The sequence below is a fragment of the Rhamphochromis sp. 'chilingali' genome (genome assembly GCF_963969265.1).
Source record: "Rhamphochromis sp. 'chilingali' genome assembly, chromosome: 1".
Lineage (NCBI taxonomy): Eukaryota > Metazoa > Chordata > Actinopteri > Cichliformes > Cichlidae > Rhamphochromis > Rhamphochromis sp. 'chilingali'.
In genome coordinates, this window is record NC_137929.1 from 22119705 (window position 1) to 22141557 (window position 21853).

At 41.6% G+C, this 21853-nt stretch overlaps 1 protein-coding gene across 3 annotated transcripts in view; it reads right to left on the reverse strand.

Annotated features, from left to right (window-relative positions):
• dock11 (dedicator of cytokinesis 11) overlaps positions 1-21853 on the reverse strand; it is a 79611-nt gene that overhangs the window by 34520 nt on the left and 23238 nt on the right. For 2 of the 3 annotated variants that reach the window (XM_080906107.1, XM_080906109.1), the window contains exons 17-35: positions 21507-21691; positions 21257-21322; positions 15021-15113; positions 12464-12587; positions 12246-12358; positions 11985-12062; positions 11815-11904; positions 10785-10906; positions 10626-10695; positions 10413-10538; positions 10053-10124; positions 9496-9642; positions 8850-8933; positions 7388-7499; positions 6962-7000; positions 4991-5172; positions 4367-4480; positions 2143-2209; positions 1194-1282 (exon numbers count right to left, since the gene is read on the reverse strand). In XM_080906107.1, coding sequence (XP_080762233.1) covers positions 1194-1282; positions 2143-2209; positions 4367-4480; positions 4991-5172; positions 6962-7000; positions 7388-7499; positions 8850-8933; positions 9496-9642; positions 10053-10124; positions 10413-10538; positions 10626-10695; positions 10785-10906; positions 11815-11904; positions 11985-12062; positions 12246-12358; positions 12464-12587; positions 15021-15113; positions 21257-21322; positions 21507-21691 — 1973 coding nt within the window. The remainder of the gene's footprint in view (positions 1-1193; positions 1283-2142; positions 2210-4366; positions 4481-4990; positions 5173-6961; positions 7001-7387; positions 7500-8849; positions 8934-9495; positions 9643-10052; positions 10125-10412; positions 10539-10625; positions 10696-10784; positions 10907-11814; positions 11905-11984; positions 12063-12245; positions 12359-12463; positions 12588-15020; positions 15114-21256; positions 21323-21506; positions 21692-21853) is intronic. The other variant, XM_080906108.1, reaches the window with a different exon arrangement.

Below are 21853 nucleotides of genomic sequence, written 5' to 3' on the forward strand. Positions count from 1 at the left end.
TGATTACACAAAGCAGTGACAAGAAACAATTCTTAGAATTATGCTGATGAGGTGAATCGTGGATGTAAAAATATACAGATTTACAGATAAACCAGCAGAAAAGCTAAATTTAGAGCAAAATTGCACAAAAACCACTGAGCAGAATGTCATCAGTCCTGGAGGCGAGAAGGAGACGGAGAAAAGGAAGAACCTATTCATTTTTCACTTGTCTTTACACCTTGGCCTTAGGGGGACGATATAGCTTCAGAGTGCTTTTTCTGTTTAAACGTCATTATGTGTTTTTCTTCAATCTGTCAGGGGTTTCATCTAACTGTCATTTACAGGTCAAATCCACATGACTAGCACTTTCTCACGTTGCGACTGAATTGTAAGCACGGGCGCCTGCTCATCTGGCATCTCATAGCGAAACGCGAATGATCGCTGGTTCACATGAAGGTGGCGTTTTCCAGTACAAGCCACGTCACACGTTTCCCAAATGAGTCATGGTTGAAGAGCAGGAGAAGAGTTTATGTTGGCTCTGAGTTTACAGAGGTTTCCTGCTGAGAAGACACCGCCATTGTCCAAAAGTAACATGCAGCTGCTTTTTAACATCATTGCCAGAAAGTGAGCCGTGAAGGCTTCAGATGTAACGCCGAGGCCGTGTGTGTACGTGGCCTACACGAAGCCCACGTCCGGTGAGTAAAATGTTAAAGTGGAACAAAGCAGCGCAAAAGTTTGAGCACTTCAGAACTAATTAGAATTTCCTGATTTGGGAAGTGACAACAAACCTACCAGTGAACAAAACACTTAAACCGAAATTTGCATATCGCATGTTTCAAGGCTGCTTTGCATACGGTATGTTTAGGTTTCCCGCACAGTGTTTCAGAAGTGCTTCCGTGAGGTGACTCCAAAGGGCTCAGACTGCATTCTTAGAAGTATTTAAAAATGCATATAAAAAGTTTCAGGGCTGCAACGCAAAACCGTGATAATCAGACATTGTCAGACTTGTCTTGATGTCAACAGTTCAGCATAACTGACATTTCTGAATGACATTCCAGGTAAGGGAAAAAACAAAGAAGAACAAACCAGTGTCCAGCTTGTCGGTTTTCTGGAACTTAGAGAAACCACAAAGTTTATTTATCTAAAAATGAACTGACTGACAATCTGCCCTAAATATGTTTAACCTGTTGGGCTAAAATGAAATGTTACCTCACCTCATTGCTGTCCGGTGTTCCTGGGTCCATAAATAGAGAGCCTCTGGAGTCTTCCCTCCTCACAACGTGGCCATTCTGAGTTGGCTGACCTGCAACCAAAATAGGTTTGTTGGGGTCCAAAGACTGCAGATTTGGCTACACTCCATGTCTCGTATTCACAAAGCTTCCTAACAGTAGCTCCTAGTGAAAAGTTCTTTATATTTTCCAATAAAATTAAACAAATTCATAATTCTAAATAAAAACGTATGAAACCATTCTTACGTCAGGACTCTCAGGAAATGTTTGGGCCAATATGCTATACAGGAACAACACACCATTACTCATTCCATTGAGCCTGTGAACATCATTGTACGCAGTAGTCCAGCACCGTGATGTCTGAGAACACAACCCTTGTTGTGTCACCAGGGAATAAGAAGCTAATGAACTCCTTTTCTGGAATAAACAAAGGCTTTCTACTTGAGACTACAGATGATTACATTGTTGCTTCTGCTGCTTTGATTTTCATATTTGTTTACTTTCAATCTGCCCATTTTGGCCTGTTTACGCTACCGAAATGCAAGACTACGTGGTCCCTGTTTTAAACATTTAACCCTTTTGGTCTCGAAGAATAAAACCTGTTTAGCCTCCCAATCTTCTCAGGTCAACGTGTATTTGAGCTAATGAGCAGCTGCTATAACTCAGTAAAACACCCACGTTCACTGGGTTTTCGAGGATTCTGTTTGATACCGATCTTATTCATCTGATTTCAACATCATGTTGGTAGTGAATAAAATACTAGAAATGTTGTAGGATTGGCTAAGAAGTTTGATGTCTGTCTGGCCAACAGCTGCTGCTTTCAGACAGAGTGCTGCTAATGGATCAGTGGGTGTTGAAGCCATATGTTTCTATCATAATGAATAACGTAAACAGGAAGACGCCATATGTACGGTTTCTATTGTTCTCTACTCACCGTGCTCTTTCTCGATCGCTGTGCTGATCCTCCTCATGTCTGTGGATATTAGGTCATCTCTGGAGCCCTGGCCAACCACAAGATGGAGCGAGTGAAAACTGTGTTGCAAAGAGGTGAGCTGGCACATTCCGAATATTATAATCAGACCAAGAGCAGATGTTCGACATTCTATTTCCTGCAATTTGAGGAAATATTTTAACGGTGAAAACAAAACGTAACAGTTCTGGCACCTTTGTTCGGAATGTATTGTGCCACTTTAGCTTCCTCGGAGCAATCTTTTACTGTTTACTCACTCAGTCTGAGAATTCCTGCATTACACAGGAGGGATTCCCAGCACGTACGGTGCTTAATACATCTATTGGACCACCAATTTATTATTCTACAGCTGCCCTAAATTAACAGTAATTACCAAAATAATTGCTGTACATTTTTGTAAATGCACTGGGTTTTAACTGATCTGTATACCAGACCAGACCAGTTTTCACAAAATCCACTGCACTTGGCACCACGGTACACTATTTGGCAACAACTGAATTGAATCTAAAATAGAGAGACTGACATTAAAACTTTTATAGTCTGTAGGATCCCATGAATGTGTGCATTTTGTCATAAGACAAAATGCTGCAAGATTTTGTCTTATGATCACTTCCCTGGGATGGAATAGTTGTGAAGCTCCGGCTAGTAATGCTAGTAATCCCAGTACTGGAGTGGCGTCAGCGACACTGCCCATATGGAAAAGAAATAGTAAAAACTTATATGTGATTTACTCATGAAAGTGGCCACTTTCTCATCACTTTCATATATTGTTTTAGTAAGTATCCAAAACATACAAGTTTCATTATATAATTTTTCAAGGGATCTTATATCTGTTTTCACTCTTATATGCTTTTCATACAAGTTTCACACAAGACAGATACAAACTTTATAAGATTTATATATATCTTTTCCATGTGGGTGGGGTTTGCAGTCTTCTTGAAACGTGCTCCTTCAAACTACATGACATTAAAGTCATCTGCCAAGGAAAACAAATAATAAAGCTAAAAGCTACTTTTGACTACTCTCTTATCCACAGGAGGTCACCAAAGCGGGTAGCTCTGCATGTTTGATTTGGCAGAGAGTATTTGTCCTGGGATCAAGTCGGGGATCTTTCTTCAGCTATCTTTGTAACAACCACTTTGAGTTTCAGGACATCAGAAAGATGAATACGTCTGTTTCTTTGATCCCTGGACCTTCAGTTTATATCCCCCCCTCCCGTGTTTCCCTGTTAACTCTCACTCGCTGTTTGGTGTTTTGATATTTTTGTTGATGTGTAGTTTTGCCTCCCCTGTCTCATTGCTGTTGATCAGTTTCAGCTGTGACTTGTTACCCTGGTGTTTCCCGTCTCCCATCAATTTTTCAAAATAGCGTTGTGTTTGAATTGCTCTGTATTTGTGTGCGGTTTGGAGTATACATTTGTTAGCACTCAAAAATGTGCACACAAATCATTGTAAACATTTGTAAATGTTAGCTTGTGTTTGTGGATTAGACCACACGCACATTTGTAAACCTTTTGAGGCTAATTTCACTCCAAAACCAAGCTTTGCAGGCCACGCTGGTCCTTGGCAGACGGTTTCAAGCCAGGTGTTAAGACTCTACCTTTGCATTCGCATTAACATTTTGAATTTTCACTCCACATCCACCAAGAGGCCTCACAATGTTGCTGAACTGAAAACAGGTCAACAGCGACAGCACAGTAGGCTGGGCCCTATTGTATAGCACAGGTAAACTAACCTTTTTAATTCATTTGTCATTTTCAGTCCTGTCAGACAGGCTAGTTTGGACACGTGCTGGAGAAAAATTCAAGATTCCTTACCTCGATTTTACATCATGTATCTGGCTTTGTTTAGTACTTCATACGACAAGTAGCTGTCATATTAAGGATTTTGCAACTAATTATTTGAAACTGGAAAACTGTAAATGAGACTTTTTGAACTGAACTGAGAAACTTATGAGGCCCTAATTATAGATGAAATCAGATTTTTATTTTGATAAACACGGTCATAAAAATAGACTGGTACATACTGTACAGTATGCTTCATGATTCCATTGAATTACAACAACCACTCCTGAATAAGTCTATGCCTGACTGAAGATCTTACAGCACAACAGCCAATTCATATGTGAAACTGACTTTGAGTTACATCACAGAAATCCCCAAGAAAAGGAGCGTTGTGAGGTGACTCACGTTTAGGCCCAGCCCAGGACTGGAGATGAGAGGCTGAGCGGAAAGCTGCTTCAAGTTCTGGTAGAGCAGCTCATAAAGTGGGAGGTACAGCAAACAGATCCTGGCCTGCTGGTTCTGAAACCATAAACATTTGAAAACAAGTAAAAGGAGATGATTATTGTAGGTTAATGTTAGCTACACATAGCCCTTACCTTTCTGTGGCTGCACTCTAACTTAGGTGGTTTGCATAAGAGACAATCTTATCTAAACTAAAATAGAAAGGTATGCACAGGTGGTGACCTGTGTCACATACTTCATTTACTTTTATGGGTAAAAATGCTGAGCTCACTTGGTAGGACATTTGGCCTCTGTTGATGATTGATGTATTACACTTTAAACAATATCTCCTTTATTTCTTATTCAGACTCTTCAGACTTTTGTTTCTAAGATAGGCGTTGTTTTTAATGCAGGTGTGTATTGTGTAAATGCCAAATCAAATACTTTAATCATTGGAACTCATTGTTATTTTGCATTGTTCCCAAACAGAATCGTTGAGAACAATAAATCATTGTTCTGCCCTTTTCTCCGTCCACATTCCTGCTCATCCTGCCTCTGCTAGTTCCTTTCTGTTTGCATGCTCCTAACCTTGAAAGCGGTGTAACGATCATCCATGGCGTGTTTAATAAGAAGGTTCTTGAGGATGCCCACGGCCTGTTGCCTCACTTCGGGCGCTTGCTGCAAGGCGTCAGCCACCTCTCTCAGCAGCAGCCCCACCAGGAAGTGGTTACGGCAGTATTCCTCCGTCAAACTGAACTCCAGACTCTGCTCTGTGATTGGGCCAAACAGGAAGTGAGAGAGCATCAGGATGAGCTGAAGTGAAATTTCCTAACAGTAAATTCTGGTCTGGTAAAAATCCGTTTCCAATCTAATTGAATCGACTTCTTACAACATTTTTTTCCTTGTGAGCAATCAGTCTATAATGTAACAACGTAAGCTGCAGATGTTAAAGGGAAAGCCTAAATCCTCGACCTCAGCAGCTGTGTAACACACTCTGCTAGCACACTTTAGGCCCCTTAGGGCAGTGCTCTGAACTTCATTTGGTATGCTTCACTTCTCAAACCACAAAAAGTCTGCACGACACATTTAACTATTGTTAGTTATTAACAGGAAAAATGGGAACAAAATTTTATTGAAACAAAGGTTAGCATGATAGAATCAGCCCAGCATCATCCAGCCCTGCAAAACCCAGTAAAGGCAGCTGAAGGCTGGAAAGGACAGACTTGCGTAAAAACTGTGGACAAGCTGCAAGAGTGAATGACAAAAAAAAAAACGGGAATCCCAATAAAAAGATTTTTTTGGATATGCTGGGAGTTACAACTGGGTTCCTAGAACTACTGGTGAGGTTATTCTTTTCTGTCGTCTCATCGGCCAGGAAGTGATATTCCCATATTTTCTCACACCCTTAAAACACGATAGAATGACATATAAAATTAGGTTCTGAAACATACTGAAAGTAAGCATGAGTAAATAAGCTTTATTTTATTATAAACACATGCTTGAAACAATGCATTTTGATTGGATATAGGAGATTTTAGACCAGTCACGAATGCTGAAATCAATGTTTCATAAGGGAAACAGTGATCCGGCTAATGAACTGTTTTTGTTTGTTTTTTTCCTTTAATTTCTCCTCAGACTGCATATTTTTACTAAATAACTATAAATAAAAAACATCCTGGCTTAATAGTGCACAACTTGGCCCTCAAGAGTTTTACTTCCTGGCTTTTCTCTTTTGCGGCGCCTTGCAAGATAAATGCTTCAGAGCGCTTTGCATTAAAAGCACCAAACAAGCACCGACACAAACACAGCAGATTTATACGATATGATGTGTCTTATTCAGTAGTTATAATGTTTGATAGAAGCAAGTGTGGCAAATTCAATCATTCAAAGTGCATCACTCCAAACCACTATGCAACAAACTCACGGAACACATTCATCAGGACATTAACGTTTCCACAACACACAAAGCGGAGCGGACTTGAATAATTCATCAGGAAATCTGCTGGAAATGATCTTTCGGTGTTATTCAGACAAGAGAAATAAACAAACAGACCACTAAAAAATGAGAAGTTCAACAGAAACAATGACATGGAGTTCAACAGCAGCCCTGGGTTAATATTAACACAGGCAGTGCAGCCTGGAAAACAGAAACCATCTCCAATTATCTCCTCTAATGACAGACACGGGCAGGCAGACAGAGAGACAGACGGGCGGAGGAAAGCGAGAGAGAACCACAGCTTCATGAGAGATGCTTCTGACTGGTGTTTACAACAATCAAGTGAATTAAGCATTAGGAAAAGAGGATTTGTTGATTCCCATAACAGCCCAGCTGCTCTCCTCTACAGCACGCAGGCTCGGGCCCTGGTAGGAAAATGAAGGCAAGAGCCCAGAATTAGCATTATTCCGAGTGTGAGGGGAATGAGTGCCCTATGAGGGTGGGTGGGAGAGAAAAAAATCAGGCGGCGGTGTGGTTAGTGCAGGTGAGGACAAGGAGGAGCAGTCATGTGCAAGGTGTCAGCAAACGTGGTGGTGTCAATGGGTGCGGTGGGCTTCACCTACCTACGGGCCCAAAAAGCTCCGTCGCATACGGAATAAAATCTGACCACAAGCAAAAACACACAAACAAACAACAAAAAACAGAGAGGGGTGGAGTAAAAATAAAGACATTCGGGGTAAAACTGTAAACAATCCATGCAGCATTTCCACAGCGCGCACTCCAGTGTTTGTTTTCATGGTGTCGTGTAAAACGGGTTGTGCGATAAAGTGTTGGCAAACCTTGTTCACCAGAGATCCGACTAATGCGGATAGGTGTGATGTAATGTGTGGGTGTGTGTGTGGGTGTGTTTGTGGGCCAAACAATCAGGCGGGTTAATAGGATCAGTGTGGTGGATGCATGTCAGAAAAAGGTCAGGGGCTGGGGTCGTGTGACAGCAGGTCAGTGGATACATGTGCGGTAAAAAGTAGGCCTACACAGCGCGCTCTTACCTTGTACCCTCTGCAGCTTGGTGCGCCCGAAAGCCATGGGCAGGTTGAGAGGGATGAAGTGCTCGTGGTTACACAAGGTCATCAAGAAGTCAAACTTCATCTCGGTCAGCACCTGTGGCCAACGGGCGAGAGTGCGGTTCGCACACAAATATGCAAATTTCGGCCAAACAGAATTCTCAATGTAACATCAAAAGCTGCCCGCGGCGGGGCGTCTGCGAGAGCAACACATTTGACTAACAAATCCAAACAACATAAACAGAGAAGGCCGGGAGAAACTGTTCAACATCAGACACAGCGACAGGTGAGCATGAGACAGGGCGCGACTACACACACATCGTGGAGGCGCTCACGAAAACGCCCCAGTGCACGCTTCAGTTCACTTTAGATCTTTGTCCTTTAAGGTGGTTAATAATAAATAATGAATGCCGTGAATCTGCAAACATAAAGGTGCAACTGATGCTTAGAATGCAGCAGTGCTGATGCACGTGTTTAAGAAAATTCAATAATAAATTGCTCCAAGGGGGAAAAAATGTCCCCTTTTTGGATAAAATTTTTTAGGCTAGTTTGAGTAGTTTCACTAGTTTTTGTTTTGTTTTTTTAAACTTAAAAAAAAACTTCCTAAAAACCTAAATTTGCCTCTGACATATGCCCTCCGTACAGTAATAATTATAAAGACTCAAAGTGACACTGAAGCGAATAAAAACTCAACTAAAATTAAACATTTTCAAACAATTAAAATTAAACTGAAATAAGAAGGGCTGCCCTCAAAACTAACTAAAAACAAACATTTAAAATGAAATTAAAAATTAATTATATATAAATATATATAAAACTAATAAATATAAAACTATAATAACTCATTTTTCATGTTTCTGTAATGGTTAATCCATCAGTAATAATATTTTTAATGCGAATATAATTATTGCAATCATGCATGAATTTTTCAAACGCACAGTTTTACAAGAAAGCTGCTAAAAGAGTTTAATATTGCATTTAATTCATTTCTGATCTCAGAGAGGAAGAGTATGCCTGCACAAAGCTGAGTTCAGAAACATCCATTCAGTTTATTTCACTAACAAACAACAATATGATTTTAAGATTTGTAAACAATTTGTCCTCAGGTTTGTAAAATATTTACGTTCTTGTGTTTACAACAGATGGTTTAATACGTTTATGAAATTTTGTACGTGACAGGAAACCTCTGAGCAGGAAGCGGCTTTATTAGAACTGACTCACTGAGAAGTAATAGAACCTTTATTAGAAAACATACTACATCAGCTATAATCAATAACAGTGTGTATGATTCATAAAATTACTTTTATTAACATTTTATTGAACAAATAAATTAAATATTATTGATATGTGCTATTTATTATTGAATTATTGAAGCCTTGGGTTGTCACACATGTGCTACACCTCCACTCTGACGTTGTGAGGTTGCCCAGCTCTGTGGAACACGTACCTTGGGATCTTTAGGGCTGAAATGACACATGTAGTGGTTGACCAGGCCGAAACCGAAACCTCTGTTCATGACAGTCAGGCACCTCTGAGAAGAGAAAGCAGACACGAGAAAACAAGCTGCTGAAATTCATGCAAAACGATGGAGATCTCAGACAAAACAATGCACTATTTTGTCTGAGATCAGCATTTAAAGGCGGCGCTGTCGTGTCCTGAGGCACAGCAGTAACACATAATCTTACGGATCACAACAACACTGCTAATACAAGTTCAGGCTCGTAATACACCCTGAACTAAAATTACAGCAAACCTGTTTTGTTTTTTTAATTTTCTGTCATATATAAATTACAGTGATCCCTATTAAGGAAAGGGCCTCAAAGAGAGTACCTAAAATGGTTATCTTAGGCTTAAAGAGCTGCTTAAAGAACAAAGCCTCACCAGTTTGCCGTTGTAAACAGTCTGCTTATGAAGGGCTGCCAATCAGAAGGAGCTAAATCAGCCTGTTTAAATCAAGGGATGCCTTGAATGACTACAGCAAGGCCCAGTAAAAGGCCCTACTCTAGCAAAGTCCATGAATAAAAATAAGCAGCTGGAAATGAGCAACAGGTCTTCTTTGAGCTGGTTTCATATTTAGCCTTTGGGGTTCACACCTTGATGAAATTCGCCAGGCTCAAGTTGATGCAGCGAGCCTCCTCTGGGATTTCTGAGTGGCGGATGGTGATGTGCGGCATAATGGACAACACCAAGGACTGCAGAGCCTGGTGGAAACTCTCCGGAAAGCGCTGGGCCCGTGGCATCTAAAGAGTGGGGAGGAATAGCATGTAATGATGCATCACTTTAAAGTCAAACAGCCACCCATATTATGAAGACAGATCATTCCCAGCATATAGATAAGACTAAAAGGTTTATACTGTCTCTAACTACTTCTGTGTAGCAGCAAACAGCAGCGCAGCTCGGCCTGCTGCTGAATGTTTAGGATTTTTGGCAAAGACTCAGATGTAACACAGGCTCGCGGTATCAGAATGCCAAGTACACAATGAGTTTTCTTTGGGTGTCTGTGTTTTGTGTCATCGCATGTGGTTACGCGGACATAACAATATGTGGACTAGGTCTTATAACAACATCCAGTCCACATAAGACTTTCAGTTAAAGACTACAAACTCTTGAACTGCTCAGCGTTATTGAGCGAAAAACGCTTTTTACCAACCTTCATGCGGTTCTCCTCCTGCAGGTACTGAGCCATGGATTTTGCCATGGTTTCAAAGAAGAACCAAGAGTACTGCAGAAAAGAGCGAAAGGTTACCCATTATGCAATCTTCCTAGGAATATAATGGGAGTACATTACAAGCAGAGTGAGTCAGGGGAAACTGGAAGAGAGATAAAAGAGACATGAGAAGTGTAGTGTCCTACAAGCAGCTACATGTTGAACAAATTTCTCTTTCGAAACTGGTGACAACTGCTGTCAGAACCCTTCGTTTCCATTCTTAGAGAGTTGCACCATCTGCTGCTTAAAGTTGGTTCTACGTGTGGACGGATGCATGAATTATCCGCGCGACTGAGTGCGCACCTTGAGCAGTTTATTGCTGGTGTTGAAATCAGCAGTTTGCTTGAGGGTGGCTGTTACAGCTGTGGCCAGCAACTCGTGAGAGGTCACTGAGTTTCCTGATGCAGGATTGTTGGTTACAAACACGTACTACGAAGAAGAGAGAGAACAGTAAAACAAAAGCACTTTAGTTTATAGACACAAGCAGAAACACAGGCAGTGTTTGCGGCAGCTTACCTTAACAAAAGAGCGCAGGTAGTGTTCCAGTCCCTCCTCGTGGCATTTGGAAACTATATGTATGATCACACTGAGGGCACAGAGCATGGAAATTCAATCTATGTCCTTTTATCAGGAGTAAAAGCAGTAAAAGTACAAAGAATTTGTTTTTTAGCTGACCGCAAAGAGTTAACGGCAATCTCGTGGGCTTCTTTGGTGGCGGCTGTGAGCACCTCAAACAGCTGCATCAGCACTGTTGGCAGGAAGGTGATGATGACATGAGTCTCCATGGCATGTAGGCACTGAGGGAAAGAGGCCAGACAAGATCACTTTTACTTCTGACTCCCAGATATTTACAAGAATCGTGATTACACGCCTCCACACAATATATATATATCGCCCTGATCTTGAAAAACTGTAGCCTATTAGATATAAAATCAGCGCTCGGCATTATTTTATCTGATAAGAAATATATGTGGAAAATCTGTCTTGATCTGTAGCTGAATCTCTGTGCTTGATGTAATGAAATTCCCTGTCAGACATTGCTGACACATTTCCTTCATATTCACAGCATAGACTGTATAAAAAAGATGGGCTTAGCCGCAGTGACATTCTGTTGGTACCACTTATGCTGCCAAAACAGCAAAACTTTGACCTGCAGCAGTTTGCCTGCTGGGTCGGACCACCCGGGCCAGCCTTCATTTCCCACACATGTTAATTGCTCCCTAAAATGTTAGTCATCCCATAAAAATGTTTTCCCAAAGGAAAACCTCTCAAAAATAAGACAAATACTTCAACTGATTTCCTCTAGCATTTAAATAGTTATGATTTTTCATACAAAATTCAGTACAAAAGAGGTTAATGTCTAAAAAGATTTAGTTTTTTGGCAATATCTTTTGTCATTGTTGCATTTGGGGTTGCCATCATCCATCCATTCATCCATCCATATCCCTTATTAACTTAATAAACTGTGTTATAAGCCTTTTATTGCTTTAATGGAGGCTGTTGTATAATAGCACTGAAAGGTATTTTGATTGTTGAATGACTGTGAAAGCTCATAAGTAGTCATAATGATGCATGCCCTACAAAAATGATCGATCTGTTAGTGCATTGCCGAATGACACATATAGTGGAAGTACTGTAAATGATCAATAACTGCACATGGACCAAAGCTAAAAAACTGACTGTGCACTGCCTCACAGCATCTTACCTTCAGGTATTTGATCAGTTCTGCTGGGTTGCCCTCTGATGCTGTTCTCATCAGCTGGCAGTGCTGGAAGAATTTGTGTAGGTGGAGGTCCTGCGGCGAAACAAAACAGGACATCAGTGTTCCTGAAAACCTTCATTTGTGCATAAAAAAGCAAAAGAACCAAATTGTACCTGAGGATATATCGTTGATGCTACGTGGGTCCTCACTTTAAACAGTGTCTTGGCGTTTTCCACCCACTTGATATCAGCCTGAGACCATTCGAAGAGAATAATAGACAAAACAGAGTCAATAAAGTATCTGCAAACTTTTCACATTCCCTCAAAACTCCAATAACCTTCAGGGCTAAAACATGAGGGGTCAACGTTCGCTTTAACATCGTGAGCATGACAGTGACAGAGCTGACCAGATCGTTTTCATGGCTACAATCTAACCTTCCTGGTGTCCTGACAAAGATATCCAGCAGGCAAAGTGGCAGCCACGGGCAACTGGAACTCCAACGACTGCATCCTCCCATCTTTAAGCAAAGGCATCCAGGAGTAGCCCACTGAAACACGCGAAAGCAGCCGAGCTTTAGAAGAAGGCATTTTAACAAGCTAAATAATGTGCTCACCAACATTTTAATAAAGCTTCATTAAGCCAAATTTCTCACCAAGTGACTCCACTCCGTCCCTCTTCTTGCTGCTGGCTTTGCTGCTGGATTCACAGCTGATGTGGTAAAAGGTGAAGAGGATATGATGTTTCTCATGCACGTGAACCGGCAACTCGATCTTCACCTGCACACACAGAGGAGCAGGTCGCTGTTTTAATCTTCTTATGTCACCATCAGTTCAATCTTCACACATAAACAAGATTAGAGGCATTGATTCCAATAATGGATACCATATAGGTATTACATAGTACTGCCAAGGCAACGTTTTAAAGGATGTGCCACATGCTGTGATTTCCTTGTTGTCTTTTTTGATGTTTTTTTGCTCAAATTAAGGGAGTTACATTAACCATAATGGCGTTAGTGTTTCTCTAAACCTGCAAAAATGTACTGACAGTGAGGGTTTCCTTCAGCCTCTAAATTATTAAGAGGTAAAATTAACATAAAATCAACAAAAGGCATCTAAAAATAACCATCTTGTGTATTTTCAGCTATCTGTACTTTACTTGAGTAGCTTTTTTGGACTACTTTTCATTTTTACTCCCCACATTTTTAAACAAATATCTGTAGTTTCTATTCCTTACATTTTCATAACAGACTTGTTACTTCAGCAGTATCATCTATAGAGTTGGGAGTTAAAGTGGGCGCAGGTGAGTGCAGGTGTAAGTTGTGATAGCAGTACTTCAGAATCTAGCTTGTGCTGCAGAATAGGTCATTTTAAATGCAACGCTTCTACCAGTTCAGCGAACATCAGCAAACACACAGTGTGTTACAAGCTACAGGGCCACCTGCTGGATTTCACAGGGAGAGAAGAAAGAGAGCCAGCTTCACTCAGAGATGGAGAAGGATAAGAAAGAAAGTCAGAGTTAGGTTACATCAAGTGTAGCAGAGATGCATTTGCATTTAAGCTGATGAAGATTAGATTCATGCACTGAATTCCAACTTTATACCAACTGTGTTCTGTCTGGTATAAAGTCAGGATAAACAGTTTAGTGTCAGTGTAAGGGACGGACATCTGCCACAGTGAAACTGCTGACATCTTGTTGAATTCAGTTGTTGTTTCACTGCATCTAATTACATTTACTAAAATTTGAATTTAAATTTGAATAATATGTACTAATATTATGATATTATTATATTAATATCGGTTCAGTTACCTTTGTATGAAAGTTGTTAGTAGAACTTCAAAGAGCTACTTTCTTACTGTGAGTACATTTCAGAGCCTGTACTTTGACACTTTTACTTGAGTAAAAAAGTTGAACATCAATGAAAATGATATTTTTTAGATGGCGAAAGGCTAACAGCATTGTTTTGGAGTAAATGTCACACACTAAAGATGTCAAATCACCTTCTACAGAGAACGACACATGTACTGAAGCAGAAACTGGAGCTGTTTGGAGACGTTTGGGATGTTTTTGTAGTGTAACAGTTCTCTTTTTGAGTGTTTCTGGCATGAATTTGAACACTTTGTGCATTTTCTCTCCATGAAGAAAATGAAAGGGGTTTGCTTGTGCTTTTTTATTTATGTGTTTATCCTTAAATTAATGTTTAGAATGAAATCAAAAAAACAAACAACAGCAAAAGCATTGTTTCATCTGGGAGTTGCTGCTGTGACACTGAGACACCAGAGGGCAGCAACAACAGGGAGATGGATTTTCCCTGCAACCACACATGCTGTTTTTTATTGACAGGAAATGACACAAAAAAGTTTTGATGACATGCACAGACCCACATCGTCATAAACAGCCTCTCAATGCCATGACTGAATATCACGGCTCTTACATTTATAACACCAGAACACGTGATTCATGCATCGTTCTGTTTTAAATTTACTCTTCTCGGTAAATTAGACAAAAGTCTAAAGACCAGACAAGATATATCCTTAAGATATAAAAGTTAACAAATTTTAGGTGTGAAAAACAAAATCAGAACCCTTTATATAATATCAGTAACTATAAATGTGTCCTACATGTTGCTTTTAAATGCACTTCACTATGGAACTAACAAGACTGACAGATTTAGAAGCACAAAGATCATCGTTGCCTTGCTGAAGCAGAAATTTTGGTTGATGTGACTGGAAGCTGAACAATGTGAAGGGAAATCCCACAGAGTGCACTTCTGTGTGTTCCTGCATGCATGTGGGTGCACACAGGGGGAGCTTAAGATCCTAATCCGTTTGATATCAAGGCCATATGGACCCCCTCTGCTCTACCGCTCTAACTGTACCTCTCTCGCTGAGCTGTATTTGTGTGTGTGTGCATGTGCATGCGTGCACTGACTGTCGGGTCAGTTTAGTGCGAGATCACAGCCCATTCCTGAGACAGATTTATGGGATTATCTCAGTGCTGCTGAGGAATGTCAGTACTAAAGACGGCCAATTAGGAAAAAAAAAAAAAAAAGATTTAAGGGCATAAACTAAATTTCTTTTTAAAATCAAACTAATTTCTCAGTTTTTGGAAGCACTCAACTTCCTCTAAATCTGCTAACTTGATCTAATTTAATATGAATTGAAAGGCGATGCCATAGAAGAAATAAGGTCGAGCCTGCAACATGAGCTCACCTCATCGTAGAAGTCAGGGCTCTGATTGTGGTGCAGGACGGCTGCATAGGTGCTGCTGGTGAAGAGTGAATCTCCCGGCTTGCCGTAGATGCACTGAAAGGCAAAGAGGCACATTGGTTATTGGACTCCTTTGATTTTACGGGCACAGTGATGAGTAAGCGCTCAGGAAGCTGTGGTTACTGCCATAATTTGTACAAAAGGCGAGGGAGTGAGCAAGCCTGTATGGATCATGCATTACACTTTGAATCAGCAATGATTTAAACATAGCCTGAGAGAAACTACAAAGGACGACCTAAGATCGCAAAATGTTTGGGCTCTGACTAGACAGATGCCACAGCGCAAACCTTGCACAAAACTCACGGACTTATTTTATGTGAGCAGCAGAGCCCTTCCTCCAGGACATGATGACACAAACAAGTCAATTCAATTCAATAAATGACAACAAGAGTTGTCTCGAGGGCTGCTTCATATTGTCAGGTAAAGACCCTACAACAATAGAGGGTCTTTTATTGGGTTCTCTAATAATAGAGATCCCACCCCGTTTCCATGAGCAAGCATTTGGTAACAGTGGGAAGGAAAAACTCCCCGTTAACAGGAAGAACCCTTTGGCAGGACCAGGCTAAGGTTAAGGTGACTTTTGACCTCTGATGATCACTTTTGAGGAGGAGTCAGTGCAAGAACTCTGTGGGAAAAATTAAAAAATCGCAACAAGCTCAAGCTTGACCAGGTCAGGATGTTTCTAATGAGGGGTGACAAAGGGGAGGGAAAAAATTCCAACCTCTTGTGATGGCTTCATACTGTAATTAGGATGCTAACTATTGTTGTCATCTCTAATGAGCATGAATGTGCAGTGCTAGCCAACAGGACGGACAGAGCTACAGGAGCCAAATGCCTGAAAGCCTCCGCAGGAGACGAGCCCAGAGGATGGGAGAGGCTTCGTGAGAGAGGACAGGGTTCACAAATGCCAGAACAATCTGGAAACAAGCTGTAGGTGGAGCAGGAAAGAGGCGGGGGAAAAGATCTGAGATTCAGGAGTGCAGGTGGTGCATGGTTTGATGTGTACCTTTAGAGCCCTCACTGCAGAGGCAAAGAGGCTGATGGGAGTTACGATTGTCTGAGTCAGGATGGGGGCCGAAGGAGGTCTGGAGGAGCTGCTTCTGATATTATCTATCACAAAGGCTGGCATGTTAGCACATGAACTGTACCACACATGACTTAAAGTGTCGGCCACTGGTGCAAAAATGAGAGCACTCCAACCATGAACTCAAGGATTGAGGAGCAACTGGTCTCTCAACGATGAAATGGAAATGAATGCACTTTAAATTCCCGTCCTCTGAGAATTCCATCCTCTTCAGCCCTCACATTCCGACTCCATAAGGCTTTGAATGAATTTCCTCTCAGTCCGGCTGTGTCTTATGTAAACCCCAGGACCTTACTGAGCTTCCGCTAACTCTGATTAAATCTCCCGAGAGGTGTGCCGCCTGCTCCTGTTTGTAAACAGCTTTCTGCCTCACAGTACTTTGAGCGTTGTCTGGAACGCAGTCTGACCCACGTCTGGGTCAATCTGTGTGTTTTCTAGCTGCGGTGTAATATGTCTGACTGCCCGCTGATTGAAAATTCTCAATGTTTTCGTGGTTAAACTCAGAATTTCTGTTTCTCTCCCTCAAGAAACGTGAAAAGAAAAACAATCTGCAGCGCTTTGATGACTATTTCCGACCACAAATATTTGAAATGTGTGGCCAGAGAGAAAAAGAGTGACCATTCATTATCTTCTGTTGCCAGCTATAATAACTGGTTGCTGCGAGAGCTTCCCTTCTCCTCCTGGGCCCCTCAGCTGCAATCTCAAGTCCACTTTGTAAAAAGCAATAAAAGGAAAAGTTTATCATATCTGAGGCCCCTGTCACTGATCGAATCTCTCCCAGGACATTCCACTGCAGTGTTATTGTTTCTCAAACAATAATCCGGGCTTCTGGTGCGCCTCTTCAACAATCTTCACTTTTTTTGTATTGGTCTTCCTCTATTTGTTTCCTTGTGTCCTTTTTATCGTTATGTTGACTGTAGCATTTCAAAACCTTTCCTATGTTCTTCTCTCCATTAGCTTTGCTGAGCTATGTAGAGAGCCAGGATATCACCCTAAGCCTGTCTTTTGACAAAACTATGAGACACAGATGTGAGTCACTCTCTCTTCCATACATTATTCCTTGTCTATAAACTCTCCTTTTCAAGCTCTAGAAGTAATAAGGCAAAAACAGATATTCCATATAAGACAAGAAAAATGATGTACAGAATAATGTCAAAAAAAAGCTTCAGGGTCTGTAAAACTGAAGCCGATGCATTCTTTCTGGCAGCCAGCAGAGGGGCGATTCCTGGCTGCAAAGAAGTGTACCGTACTTTCTGGACCATAAGCCGCTACTTTTTCCCTAGGTTTTGAGCCATGAGGCTTATACAAAGGTGCGGCTATTCTGTGGATTTTTCTTCCACCACTAGGGGGACTCTAACCAGAATTAGAATAAAAAACAAGATAGATGAAAAATCAATGCAAAGAAGAATACACTACTTTTTCTTTAGCAGATAGAACACGCACAACAAATTACCAACTAGTAATTATTTTCAAATCCTCGCCCCTTCATCATGGAAACCACACGAAGAAGTTCGTATGATGCAAGTTTTAAGTTGAAGGCCATCGATCTTGCTATCCAGGAGGGAAACCGCGCTGCTGCACGCAAGCTTAGCGTCAATGAGTCTATGGTGAGACGTTGGAGGCGGCAGCGGGAAGAGCTCATGCAATGCCAAAAGTCGAGAAAAGCTTTCAGAGGACATAAAAGCAGGTGGCCTGAACTTGAAAATGTCCTGGAGGAATGGGTGAACACACTGAGAGCAGGTGGCCGAGGTGTATCCACTGTACAGATCCGACTGAAAGCCAAAACAATCGCCCGCGAAATGAATATTAAAGATTTCAAAGGTGGGCCGTCATGGTGTTTCAGATTTATGAAACGTAAAAACCTGTCCGTCAGGGCACGGACCACTCTCTGTCAGCAACTCCCCCCTGACTATCAGGAAAAAGTTGAAAACTTCCACAAATTCGTTGAAAAAAAGATACAAGAAAACTCCATCGGACCAGACGACATAATCAATATGGATGAAGTACCTTTAACATTTGATCTGCCTCTGACCAGGACCGTTAACAAGACAGGTGCATCATCCGTGTTGTTGAAAACAACAGGCCATGAGAGGACGCACTTCACCTGCGTTCTGGCATGCACGGCATCCGGACAAAAACTTCCACCGATGGTGATTTTTAAGCGCATAACTATGCCGAAAGAACAACTCCCGAAAGGCATAGTGGTCAAAGTTAACACCAAAGGGTGGATGATAGAAGGTCTAATGAAGGAATGGTTAACGGAGTGCTATGGGAAGCGCCCGGGAGGATTTTTTCACCGGAAAAAAGCACTGCTTGTTTTGGATAGCATGAGGGCCCACATCACAGATTCTGTGAAAGCAGCGATCAAGAAAACAAACTCCATTCCAGCTGTGATTCCTGGAGGTACAACAAAGTTTTTGCAGCCACTTGACATCAGTGTAAATCGGGCATTTAAAGCTGCACTACGGGTTGAGTGGGAGACTTGGATGACAAGCGGTGAAAAGTCATTCACAAAAACTGGCCGCATGCGAAAAGCATCCTTTTCTGATGTCTGTCAGTGGATCCTAACAGCGTGGAGTGCTGTGAAAGAATCCACCATCACCAATGGGTTCCGAAAGGCTGGACTGCTGCGCGAAGAGAGCGGCGCACCTTCAGAGCCAACTTCACCGGAGGATGACAGTGACACGGAGAGCGAGACTGATGGAGACAGATGTGATGAAGCGCTTCTGAGCCTGTTCAACTCCGACACTGAAGAAGACGACTTCATGGGTTTCAGCGAAGATGATTAAAGTGACATGTGGTTTCAAATACAGGAAAAATGGAGGTAAATAAATAGCGGTTATTTTCTCTTGGTTCTGTTACGTTTTAATCAGCAAAGTTGCTGCCGTGTTAAAAGGCATTGTTCGGAAAGAATCTGTTCAGGTACATACTTGTACATTTGCACTACAAGATTGTTCTGTACATGCAGTAAATATCTATTTTTTCATCATAGATATCTGTGGCTTATAGCTGGGTGCGGCTTGTATATCTTTTTTTTTTTAAATTTTTTAAAAATAGAGCGGATGCGGCTTATATACAGGTGCGCTCTATTGTCCAGAAAGTACGGTATATTAGGGTGGGTTTAGATTATCGATTTTCTGATTAAAATCGATTTTAGCTTGAATAACACGATATCGATTCATTAAAATCCTGAATCGATTTTTAAATAAAAATTTATTTTGCCCAAAACGACAGAATCTCAGGTTAAACCTCACAAAATTTCGACAACCACCAAACACCAAATGAGAGCAGGTACACGGATTCTGCACAACACATCAGAATCAGTGAGATATCAGGTTTCTCACCCGACGGCACGTACGCAGAGATGCCATCGGGGCTAAAAGCCAAAAGCTCACAGATTCTGATGCGTTGGCGGGTCCGTGCTTTGTGTTTACGTCCTTTTTTTGCACTAGACTCTGAAGCTGCAGTTTTGTCTGTCTCCAAACAAAATTGACTGAACCAGCAGCAAAAGAAGATCCAAACTACGCTTCACATTTCGCTTCTCATAAACATCCTCATGAATTCCCTCTTACTTTTGCTGCTTTGCTTCCACCACGATATAATGAAACTTCCTGCACAACTCTCTCTCTCTCTCTCTCTCTGTACTTTAAGAACACTTTCGCATCTAAAAATCTCTGTTTTCTGCATCATTCGCTTGCTTATTACGCACCAGTCTACCGTTATGTACAGCGCTGTCGGCCACTTAATTTAACTGACTTCTGACAACAAAGCCTCATTTCTGCTGTTCACTGAAGAAAATTAAACTTCTTAAAATGATGCCAAATTGCAAAACACTTAGCTGTGCCTCTAATAAAACCTCTGTAACTCTTTAACCTCTGTAACAGGCCAGGAAAATCTCTGACATGTTTTTCTGTGTTTTGTCCTCAGCTACTTTGACATAAAGGCATCTGCTGTGATGCTCACACCTTTGATAAAGTCTCACAAGTGTCAGCTTTCTTTTTATAGACATAAAAATATGGATATGTACTGATAAATGATCAGAATTATAATATTTCTGACAGTCTGAGGCAAAATTTCCCCGATTCAAATCGAATCTGATCACATTGAATCGGGACCTTGTGAATCTGAATCAAAATAAGTGACGATACCGAGCCCTAGTGCATATAAACGTCTCTGAAAAAACGGACCTCCGTTGATCTTTGAGCTCACAAACAACTTTCCTGATGAGTTTATGGTCTCAGCCGCTAGCTTGAAATCTTATTTCATACAGCACAATGTTCATTTTGTAAACAACAGTCTCCACAAAGGTAAAAAAGATGGCAAAACAGGGTTTGAATTAGAGTGGGCCTACCTTGTAAGTAATTCACTTCAGTTTTGTTTATATACAACAACAAATCACAAGAAAAGTTGCCTCAAAGCATTCTGTATTATAAAGACGCTTCAATGAAAGAGTGAAACCCCCAACAATCAAACGACCCCCCCGTGAGTGAGCGTTTGGCAAAAGTGGGAACAAAAACTCCAGTTTAACAGGAAGAAACTTCCAGCAGAACCAGTCTCAGGGAGGGGCAGCTATCTGCCGTGACCCCAGCTGACCCTATTAGGCTTATAAATTATTAGTGTGCAGCGTCCTTTCATTCATCCACAAGATATGCAAATTACTCATCACATCCAGTTTTACAACAGCCAGGTGGCAACTGTAACAATACTCTGAGGCTTCACAGCAGCTCTTTGCTAGCAACGGCTGACGTCACAGTGGCTGCTTCTCTGTCCTATATATGGCTGCCAGCGGTGATTTAATGTTGCACTTGGTTAATGCATTTCTGACCATCTGCTATATATAACAGAAACAGTGGGAACAGCAAGGTCATATAGGTGCAGTACTTCTCAAACACACTGGACAGATTGCATGAACATGTAGCGATGAGTCCGCTCCAACCCCCAGCCACTGCTACACATCTGGTTATAAATTCATACATCAATATATCATGTCAATGATAGTCTGAAGACAATCACAGTTTATTGGTAAACCTGAAAAATGTTTGACCTTTACCATAACAGCATCTAGAAAAAGTCACATGTTGCAGTACACACTGACCTTTAGAGGAGCAGCACCTTCCTCATCAGAATCTCGGAACTGGATGCAGATGGCAATGTTTCTAGCCTGCAACGGAGGAAAGGTGACATTAGTCAGCCAAGCAGACGATCGGTAAGAACGACTGTGTCTCTGAGCTCAGTCAGTCACGCACGCTTCGTTCTCAGTATGCACCAGTAACACACAAACGGGCAATATTTAAAATGTACCAGCACCATCACCCATCACATCTTTTTCATCCTAACTCACGCACCTTAGTGAAGGTCTTCTGGTTGTCATATTTGAGCTGCAGGGGGTAGACATACAGCTGGTTCTTGTAAGTGGTGAAGGGGTAGTTGTACTTGGCTTCCTCGGGGAGGAATTCCTCGATCTCCACCGACACCCGCTCACAGCCGTCCTCGAAGGGCTTGACAGGAATGTAAGAGGACGTCACCGTGTCTGGGGCACAGAGCACACATCGTGTCAGAGGACCAAACCTCCACTGCTGTGTCCCTGCCTCTCGTGTCATGTCAGTTAACGTCATTTCTGAGCTACAAAACAAACCCTTCACTGTGCAAACCCAGACATGAAACCTGACGCTGCCTACACGCCGTGTCACAT